We start from the raw sequence: 10,980 nt of genomic DNA on the forward strand, positions 1-10,980 counted from the left end.
TGTGAGTGCAGGGTTGGATCCTGTCTTTATAATTTTTATATTTTGTTCATGGTGGATCTTTTTGCATTAATGTCTATTTTTTTAAATACTGCATTAAAATCTTCATCTTAATTCGTGAGTTTTTTGGAGGCTGCTTAAGTTTTGTGCCCAAGGCAGGTGCCTCACTTCCGTCACCCTAGTCTTGGCCCTGGCCTGAAATGAGATGGAGGAGAATCGTTTGACCATCTACATGAATGTCTTGCCCAAGAAATAGCTGATGTGGTTCCCATAGACGTGCATACCTCATGAGGGTCCGTTTGGCTATTTCCCATACGTCTGAGTGACCGTGGGGAATGCTGGATTTGACCAGCGTAACAGTGTCAAAGCTGGAGGCTCATGTGCGTATTCTTGAGCTATGGGTTCTGACCTCTCTGCAGGGTAGACATTCCGTGTTCGTGCTGTGACCCGCTGGCTCCACCTGCATTTCCTCTGGGGATTTTTCTACAGAAGCTGGGCTTTATTTCTGCCCACTTGCCGCAGCAGCCTTCCCTGTGAGTGTGGGGCAGGCAGAGGTGTCTGATTCCTTCACGGGGTGCCCCTCTCACCAAGCTCCCCATTAGCTGCTCCTATTTGTGGCCCCGGGAGGTGCTTTGCTATGCTCCACGCTCCATGTCTTGGCTGAGGCGTGCTGCCCCCGACCCCCAACTTCCCAGGTGGAAAATCTTGGTTTTAATGGTCCGGGTTGATCAGAATGGAGCTCAAGCACAGACAGCACGTGAGTTTGTTGGGGGTCTTGCTTTTGCATTGAGGATGAGAGGAGGGGTCCTCTTGTCAGGGATGAGTTGAAGGTGAAAGCGATGACAAACGGGGAACGGATGCAGATCTGATGCTATAGGACGGTGTTGGGGAGAAAATCTTGGATGGGTGTAAATAAGCAAGGTAACCCAGGTGACAGTGAGATTGAGTGCGTTGTTAGGAAAGGGTCAGCCCTCGAGAGCGGTGCCTTTCTTATCGGAAGAGCATTCCCCGTTATTCACAAACTCCAGGGCCCGTGGTCACACAGCTCTGGGGACCCCCAGAAGACCCTCAAAGAGACACTCCCACCTCTCCCAGCTTGGGATAATTAGCCTTCACCTCCTGTGTCTTCCCTGTGTGCCCTTCCCAGAGCTGGCCTTCTCTAGTCCAGCCTGATCGTGTCCGTCCCTAACACAGCCCCACGGCTCCCCACTGCCCTCAGATGGAGGCCTGACCCCCCATCTCTCCACCACGCCGTCCTTGCTCCCCGCGTACTGTCTCAGCGTCAAGCTAACTGCCATCCCCTGCCTCTCCGTGTCCTGCCCCCCTCTTCACAAATCCTCCTCCCCTGTGCACTCTCAGCTCCCAGGATGTTCCCCACCCTCAGAGCCCTCATCTGCTGACCAGTCTGGCTTCCCTGCCAGACCGAAAAACTTCCTCCTGGGCAGGGACTGTGTGTTTCCACTTCAGTAATGTTGGCAACAACACAAGTCTGGACACCAAATTGCAGAATAAGGCATGCAGTCACTCCTGTCAGCAAGTCACATGCCCCGACACTGAAGTGACTTGGTCCTAAAAATCACCTCTGCCAGGCCTGGGCCAGCGTCCGGTTCCCTGAGTGCACACGGGCATCTGAGGCTTTTCTACCTAGCGTCCTCTCTTGTCCTGCAGGTGCTCGACGTGTCTGGGGCCGACATGTTGGCCAAGTCGATCGCCAACTGCCAGGTGGAACTTCTGGAAAACTGTGGGCACTCAGTGGTGATGGAGAGGCCCAGGAAGACGGCCAAGCTCATCGTCGACTTCTTAGCTTCTGTGCATAGCACAGGCAACACCAAGAAGCTGGACTGAGACCCCGCCCGCAGCCTGCACTCTCACACAGCATCCACCCCCATCTCCAGAATCGGACACGGCCACCATTTCTCAGGGATCCTGCCCCAGATGCGGTCGGAGTGCCGGCGTCCCTGAGGAGGCCAGTCCCCTGTCCCCGGTCTTGACAGATCCACAGAGCTTTGGGGGCCACGAGGAAATCTCCAAGATATTTTTCACAATATAGAAACTCACATGGGACAAAATTAAGAAAACCTAGCCATGAAATCTACCCAGAAGTCTTCAAGTCGTGTCGCAAAGCGGCTGCCCTGGGACCATAATCACCGAGGCCATTTTCTTTAAAACATCCTTCACAGACTGAGACTCGAGGTTTTTCTGCTGCTTCGACGTTCTCCCCTGCATGGTCAGTGGCTGTTTTAGGAGCATTAGTCTCCATCTGCTGAGCCCTTCTTGTTTATGTCTAGTTTAAGTTTTATGTAGAGGCCCCTATGTGAATGCAAGTCCGTCAGCTGCAAGACCAGGGAGCAAGATGCAAGCTATAAATGATATTAGCACGTGAGGAGGGGTGCGGTCCCATGTCCGCGGCCCCCCTAGCTGCCAGAGCAGTGGAGAACACGGGTCGGGGGGTCGATGGGCCCCTGCACGTCAGCCCTGTCATGAGGGAGCCCGGAACGGTCGCTGTACAAAGAACAGGGTGGGTTTCCTGGGAATCATTGATTATTTTTTAAAATAGGACTAATGAAGCAATAATGTTCTATAATCAGACTCGGATTCCACACACAAGCACCTCGTGGGCATCTTTTCTATCTTGCTGTGCTACTGAAGACCCTTGGGTGTAAAATACTAGTTTGTTAATGAATTCTGTGAATTCTGTGAACAGTCATGTGATTGAAAATAAGTCTAAACAGCTGTAAAAGTGACCACAATGACATGAAATAAATTTAATAAATCTAGATCAGCAACATGCAGATGGTTTCTGTTCCTAAGCTCCTATTTAAGTACAATGTTGGCAGATTTCCTGTTAACTTTAAGAAGCATTTTTTCAAGTAAGGCTTCTTCTAAGGCACTGGAAGACCTTATTTGGATGAGTTATTAGTTTTCTTTTAAGAAAATCATGTTTGTCATTTTTATTCAGCTGAAATTGTATATCAGAAACAAAAGGCAAGAGTCATGAGACTGTTCCTTTTGACCCTTGTCTGTTGTACTGAGGAGCCCTTAAAATTCCCAGAGCTTCAGGGCGCCTGGGTGACTCGGTTAAGCATCTGACTCTTGATCTCAGCTCAGGTCTTGATCTCAGGGTCGTGAATTTGAGCCGTGCTCTGGGCTTCATGCTGGGCATGCAGCCTACTTAAAAAAAAAAAAAAAAAAAATCCTCGGAGCTTGAATCCACCAAATCTTTTTACAGAATCTGCAGCCAAGTAGTTCTGGAAATAAAGTGAGATAAATTTTATAGTTTAAATTAAAAACTATAGTTATAGTTTAAACTTTATATTTTAATTTATCAGAGAAGAACAGAACACAGATCTTAAAAATAAGAAGATACGAAAATGTGATGTCTCATACGGGCGGGCTGCAGCTAACGCAGTGTTCGGAGGGAACGTTAGAGGCCTCAGTACATGTATTAGCAAAGAAGAGGGGTGGCTGGCTGGCTCAGTTGGTGGAGCGTGCAACTCTTGATCTCGGGGTTGTGAGTTCGAGCCCCACGTTGGGTGTAAAGACTACTTAAAAATAAAATCTTTTTTAAAGAGTCTAGTTATTAGAGAAAGAGCACACAAGCAGGGGGAGCGGGAGAGGGAGAAGCAGACTCCCCGCTTCCCGTGAGCAGGGAGACCAATGTGGGGCTCGATCCCAGGACCCCAGGATCATGACCTGAGCTAAAGGCAGATGCTTAACCAACTGAGCCACCCAAGTGCCCCTTAAAAATAAAATCTTAAAAAAAAAAAATCATAAATCAAAAATAAACCTAGAAAAAAATAGAAGGAAATAATACAGGTGAGAGCAAAAATCAATGGCATGGAAAAAAGAGTAGATACTAGACACACTGCTTGTTCCAGTCTTTCATGTTCCTCAAGAATTCTGAGTTTGATGCGGTCCTGGGGACGGGGGTCACTCTGGGTGGGTTTGGGTGATGAGGGACGGTGCCCAGGGTAGCTGAAGACGCCTCCAGCCTGGGGTAAGTCCTGCAAATTGGAAAGCGTACTAGGTGCAGGAATTGTTACGCCCTGGGTGAACGGCAGCTAAGGATCACATGCACAGTCGCTGCTGCATTGCGCCCACACTGGGCCCATCCAGGCAGCTGTGTGGGCTGCCCGTCCCACCAGGAGGACAGTGGGCGGGGTCTGCAGCGGCGGGATGCAGACCCCGCCTCCTCTGCTGTCACGCGAACGCGTCAACGGGAAGTCATGAGCAGAGCATCTGAAAGAGTCCTTTGGACAGACCTAAAAACTGGGTTGTCGTGGTTCTCCCTTGGGCCTGCACTTCTGGCCCCACCGTGTTAGGAAGACTTGAAAGCAGACACGCACAGCTCCCCTTTGGCACCCCCCGTTTTGCCTTTGTGATTACGAAAAGCTTGCTGGTGACCGCCAGCTGGCTGCCCCCCAAGCCACGGCCCAATGGGCCACGTGGTGGCGCCTTTAATGACAGTCTTGGAGAGAAGAAAAGGGTCATTTAGCACAGCCTTGCCTGAAAGACTGCCAGAAGTTTCTGCAGTCAAATGCTCTACCACTGAGCTACACCCCCCTGCCAGAAGTTTCTGAAGTGACAGTGGAAAGCCCCGAGAATCACAAGCGGACTCGTACCCCACTTCCTGTAATGGGGCCGTCAGGGCTGCCGAGGACGGACCCTGCTGGGCAGGCACTGAGGGAGCTGAGGGCCAGGCCCTGGTTAGCTCTCAATTTGCCATCAGTCTGGGCTTCTTGTCAAGCGCAGATGCAGCACCAGGAGTGACTGAGGCAAGGAACACAACAGTTTGATGGTGCTGCCCATGCGTGTAAGTCTGCCTTCCGTTTGAGGCCCCATGAGTATTCCCCATCCCAGGGAACCTTCCTCGTTGCTTTTTCCAAAGGAAGTTCCCAGAAGGTACTGGGAAGATTATAAGGTGGGTCAGGCCAGCTGATGCTCTTCCAAGTATGTTTCATGCACCCCCTTATCAAGTTCTCACACACCCCTAAAAGGTACGTACAACCTGTGCCCATTTTATTTTTATTTTTATTTTTTTAAGCTGTGCCCATTTTACAGCCAGAAAACTGAGGCAGGGAGAAGTGAACTACCTTGCCCAAGGTCACACAAATAACAAGTAGAGAGAGGCGCCTGGCTGGCTCAGTGGGTGGAGCATGCAACTCGATCTCAGGGGTGTAGGTTCGAGCCCCATGTTGGGTGTAGAGATGACTTGAAAATAAAAAAATAAAAAATCTTTTTTAAAAAGATTAAAAAAAAAAAGATAGAGACAGTTTATGATTGAAGGTAACTTGCAAAAACAATGTTTTCACCGGTTCAGGCAGAAGCTCTCTGGCCCAACTTCCAGTGGAGCCTGGGGCCCTGTTGGCTCACCTGCACCAGGCCAGTGTGGGGCAGCTCCAGCCACCGTCACTGAGGCCACACACCCCAGGCCCCTCCTGAAGACAGTGACCCGGTTGTTCACTCAGCAAATAGTTGAGGCTATCCCAGTGCCGAGCCTCCTGCTAGGCAGGAAACAAGCTTACCTACATTCCAGCATCTAAGGGCCTCAAGGGACAGCCTGCTCATCTGCCAGTGTCTTTACTAACCAAAACTTATGTCATGCCCTCCCTGGAAGACACCTTGTTGATAACCCTCATCTCTCTACCACACTCTGGCCTGGTTCAGGTGAGCCAACGGGGCCCCGGATCGTCAGTGTTGCTTGCCCAAAGGAGTTTTCTGGAGGGGAGGTCTCCTCTGCTTCTTGCCCCTTGGGGTCAGGCTTGGAAAGCGGTCAGTTGATTTGGCTCTGTTCCTGGCTGCCATTCCAGAAGTGGCCCGAGGCTCTGCCTGGGATCAAGTTCAGGCTCCCTTTGAAGGGGGTCAACTCCCCAGACTTTATACCAGCCCGGGCTTTCCCACTGCCTTCAGAAAAATTTTAGGTTTTAATTAAATATAAATGCTGATTTTAGCTCCCTCATTTACTTCCCAAGCCCTGGATATATCGATCTCAGGACAATCATTAGTTGGTTCGTGAAATAAACATTGTTCTAAAATGATGGATGCAAATTTTAACATCCGCATGTACCAGCCTTCTGCTTTGGGGACTTCCTGTCTTAGATTGAGAAGTCTTTTATTAAAAGTGGCAGTTCACTGGGTCTGTTCCAAAAATGTTTGCGGAAATACTCTTTGGCCAGGTTTGGGATTTTGTTTTTGTTTTTGTTTTAACTCTTAGTCTGTCTCTGTCTCTCCTCCACTCCACCCTCACCCCATCTGTTTCATCAGTTCATCTGTCTCCTATCCATCTGTCTGTCTCTTTTACCCATGCCCACAGGCACACAGAGACACACCCTCCCCTGACAGGTGGGAGCCTGGCTCTTCTGATCCTTCATTTTGTATGTCTTCAACACCACTCCTTGAACCGTACACACTGGGCTTTCTCACCAGCCGCTTCTCTCTCCCCCCGCCAAAGTTGGATGATGTTCATACAACCCCTCCATCCCTGAAAGGAGGCAAAAAAGTAGAGAGGGGGTGGGAGTGGTCACAGATGGGGCAGTGGAGATGTGCTCACATTACCTGCTGAAGTCGGGGCCAGCTACCCTGGGGCTCTGGACTGGAGGTCACCAGCAAGTGGGCCTGTGGTTTCCTGTGATGGGATGAAAGTCTTGCGTGACCATCACTAGCCTAGTCAGGGACAGGATATCAGATGGCTCCTTTTAGCAACAGGAAGGCCCTTCTCCCTTGGCTCCTAGAGGAACCTTTCCTTCATGGCTTGCTGGATCTTTGGTCTCTCTACCCTCCAGGCAACGACTAGGAACTTTAGGGCACACCTAGGGGGTGTCCAGGCTCCAGCAGGGGATGGGAAGAGAAGGAAGGATTCTTAGGGGCAAGAAAGGGGCAACTATTGACATGAGTATAGGTCTACAATCCCTTACCAAGCCTCCAAGAGCCAGATGTGATTCCGAATGCAGAAAGTTTCCCATTTTAGAAAGGTATTAGGGGGTGTGCACCACAGATTATGTAACATCCCCAGTGGGGCTGGGGCTGCCTTATATGATCAAATGCATTGACATTTCTGCTGTGCGATGTATGAATAGCCACAGTAAATGGGACAAAATCTATAAAAATCTTCATCTCTGTTCAGATTAAGCGTTGCATGCCACATGAAGAAAGATTTGGTTTCCATGTTTTTCTTGGATTTCAGAATTGCAGATAAGGGATGGCAGGCCTCCACTCCCTGTTTCCTCTCTCCTGCCTTGGGGTTGGGGGTTGGGGGGAGAGTTGGGGGGCAGGAGGGGGCACCTTGAGGAAGAGTCTGTTCTTCCAAGTGGGAAGAGAGGCATGCAGATGGGTGTGGTCCATGGCTCCCTCTTGTGACTATTAGGAGCAAGTTTTGATTTTTGTGTGACAATTTTTTACTTGACAATTATTAAATTATACAAATAATGCCCTGTCACTTTAAAACAAATCAAACAAAATGATGTTTAAAAATTATGCTTATACATACATATGCAACAACAGAGAGGCCCCTACGGCTGGCTTATTGCTGTGTGCGTGTGTGTGTTTGTGTGTGTTTTACATAAATGGGGTCATGCTGGGCATTACTGTTGCCCACCCCTCACCCCTTGCTTGCTCTTTTCACTTACCTCTATGTCTTGGGCCTCTTATAGGTCAGAACCCACAGATCCCCCAGGTTCCTATAATGGAGATGCAGAGGCCTCCAGAGGAAGGGGGGGTACAGTGAGGGTGGACTTCTTTGTAGGAACCTGCTGAATCCCTCAGAAAGGATCTCTGAATTTTGAGAAAGGTTCTTGGGCCCCTCCAGAAACAGCCTGCTTAATTACAGGGTTGTTATCCCCTCCTCAAATTCTCCCTTCCTAGGGTCTTAGAGCCTTTTTTTAGGGGAGAAGTTTCTAAGGTCACTTGTAAGGAAAGCTTCCTCCATCATTTAAATACATTTCATAAATGCTGGATGAAACAAAGTTAAATAGCCTGGCTCCCACTCCAGCCCCCAACACAAGCAGAGACTGACTGGGAAGAAGCAAAAACATCCTCAGAAGGCAGCCAGGGATGAGGCCGGGCAGGGGCTGAAGCAGGGACCAGGCCAATGTGCTACTCCCCTGGATCATTTTGGGCAGGAGCTTCTGGTCTTTTTTATCATTGACTGGTGAGCTGCCCCCCAGAGTCCTTGCCTGCAGCACGTGCTGCTAATGTCCCCTTCCCAGATCCCTGTTACTGACTGCTGCCCGCCCCCACACACCTGCTGTGAAGACTGGCTGCTGAGGAAACACACTTGCCCTTCTCCCAGAGAACCACCCTCCGACGGCAGGAGATGCCTGAGAGGTGGTGCCCCACCCTCTTCCTCTCACCTCCTGGGGTTGCCAGACAAAACACAGGATGCCCAGCTAAATTTAATTTCAGACAATGAACACTTTCTTAGCATAAGGATATCCTATTCACTGTTTATCTGAAACTCAAACTGGGCAACTGTATTTGCTAAATCTGGCAACCCTACAGCTGGCAGTCAATGACTGGGGGCGGGAGGGCGGGGCGGGTATGATGAAGGCTTCACCCCCTTGCCTGCAAGGCTGGAAGATTGCTGGTGTCATTTATGTCCAGGGCTCTGTGTGGGATCAGCCTGAGGCTGGGCTTCAGCTGAACCCACATCTTTGCTTAGCTCCTTCCCCGGCCCATCCTGCTTTCCTCCTCCCTTGCAGGTTTCCCATGAGAGCTGCCCCCAGTCAATTTCTTCCACGAGGATCCCTGTCTCAGGTTCAGCCTCTGGGGACTCAAAAACATGCCTACTTTTCAATTTCCTGTTTGGAGAGGATACTCAGGGTTGCCTCAAAGAGCAACTTCTGGCCTTGTCATCCATCCCATGGGTTCTGGGACTTCTCGCCACCTTAGACAAAGAATTTACCCTCTCTAACTCCTTTTTTTTCATCTGTGAAAGGCAATAATGTGACATTGCAGGGTAGCTGGGATAATGTGACCAAGTGCTCTGGCACTTGGCAAGTCTCCCTAAATGGAAACAACAGCCGTCGTTCCATAGCTTTTAGCTTCTGGTCATTTTCACTCCCTTTGTCCTATCTTCTCAATCTTCTTACATGAGTGGATATGATTCCCATGAGTCTGATGGGAGATTTGTGGCTGTAATCCTACTTGGACCTCTCTCTTGCCCTTTCTTCCCAAGCGAAAGCACCTCAGTTTTAGCAAAAGCCATTTGGCACCAGTTCACAAGGCCGGGGGGGGAAGCTCAACACAGCAGTGGGGAGGAAGTGTGGACTCAACTCTTTCTTGGCTGCCATAGCTTCCAGGACCATAAAATACTCGCTGACCTGCCCCAACAACTTTGCTCTGAAATGTTAGAAACACAGTGTCTGGAATGGCCATCTTGAGCCAAATGACTCCACCAATGCAATGCTGGGCAACTTTTATAAAAACTGAGGCAGGTTTGTGTGTTATGTTTTAGAGTGATATTAAGATATATTCTTAAGAGGGGCGCCTGGGTAGCTCAGTCCTTAAGCCTCTGCCTTCAGCTCAGGTCATGATCCCAGGGTCCAGGGATCAAGCCCCGCATCAAGCCCCACATGGGGCTCCCCTCTCAGCGGGGAGTCTGCTTCTCCCTCTCCCTCTGCCTGCTGCTCCCCACCCCCACTTCTGCTCGCTCTCTGTCAAATAAATAAAATCTTTAAAAAAAAAAAAAAAGAAATATTGTTAAGAAGGGAAAGCGCCCCTACCGTATCTCTGGAAGGACACTTAAGAAACTCCTACCCGTGGATGCCCCTGGGGAGAAAGGCTGGCTGGGTAAGGGGTGGGAGGGAGACTTACTTTACATTGTTTATCCCTTTATACTATCTGAAATGTAGGCCACATGCCAACAGTATCTATTAAGAAAATAGATACAATTTAACTAAAAAACTACTGTAGTGATCATTCAAAGGTATCTCTTTTATTCTAAACTCTGAATTAATGCGGCAACACAGAAAATTCAGGCAGCTTGGAAGGCACTTCATTTTCAGGGTTTGGTGCAGAAAAGTGAAAATTATCCAAGTTCTTTGAAGTCTAAAATACATGAGCTGCTCTGGTTTTTCTGGGCTGCAGCCTGGCAGGATGGGTTTGCCAGGTGGCTGGTTTTGGGAACCCTCTCCTACTACAGAGTGTTTCCTGAGCCAGATACTTTACACCAACTATTTTTTCCTCACAACTCTGAGGTAGATGCTACTAATCTCTCCAGGTGACAGATGAGGAGGATGAATAAGTGGCAGAGGATGTATTTGGAGTAAGTTTTGGCAGTTTCTGAAATCCAACCTCTTTTAAGAAAGAAAATGCCACTGTCTGTGGGGTCTGTGTTGATTTCCTCTACCTCTCCCCCAATCTGGAACAAGTCCTGTCTCCTCTGAGGAGAGAAGGAAGGGAAGCAGAGCTGCAGAACCGGAGAACATGACTATAGCCAAGGACTGAAGTTGCAGGAAACAGCAGAAAGTGGAATTTTGAGAAAAGACATGAGAAGGTCCCAGCTGACTCCGGCTCCTGCATGCCTGTGCACGGCAACCTCTGCCCCCAACCCAGGCAGAATCAGCACACCCATCTATGAACTACTGCATTCACTAACTGTGTGTTGAGTGCCAGGCACTGGAATGCAATGGTGAGCCAACACAGACAAGGCCCCCATGCTCATGGGGCTTACACTCAAGTTTTGGCAGCCCCAGCCCCTCTCCCATACACACCCCTGACGGATGCCACACAACTGGTGGTAGTATGGTGCAGTATGGAGAGCACCATCTAGAGTCAGACCGCCTGCTCCACCACTTACAACTGTGTGATCTTGGGGGCAAGTAACAGCCTCTTGGGCCTCAGTCTCCACCCCTGTAAGATGGGGATGATCATAGTCATAGCTACCTTAGGATTGTGTGAGAATTCCACGAGATAACATATGAAAAAATTTTTTTCATGGCGCCTGGCCCGAAGAAAGTACTTGATAAATATTAGCTGCTATTACTA

At 49.4% G+C, this 10,980-nt stretch overlaps 1 protein-coding gene across 3 annotated transcripts in view; it reads left to right on the forward strand.

Moving 5' to 3' along the window:
* Window positions 1–2,805, forward strand: part of ABHD6 (abhydrolase domain containing 6, acylglycerol lipase) — a 51,769-nt gene extending 48,964 nt beyond the window's left edge. For all 3 annotated transcript variants that reach the window (XM_032411598.1, XM_032411595.1, XM_032411597.1), the window contains one exon: window positions 1,666–2,805. In XM_032411598.1, the coding sequence (XP_032267489.1) occupies window positions 1,666–1,842 (177 nt within the window). In that variant the 3' untranslated portion in view covers window positions 1,843–2,805. The remainder of the gene's footprint in view (window positions 1–1,665) is intronic.
* Window positions 2,806–10,980: the final 8,175 nt, after the last annotated feature.

This window comes from Phoca vitulina, unplaced genomic scaffold (assembly GCF_004348235.1).
Source record: "Phoca vitulina isolate PV1807 unplaced genomic scaffold, GSC_HSeal_1.0 scaffold13, whole genome shotgun sequence".
In the NCBI taxonomy this organism is placed as follows: Eukaryota; Metazoa; Chordata; class Mammalia; order Carnivora; family Phocidae; genus Phoca; species Phoca vitulina.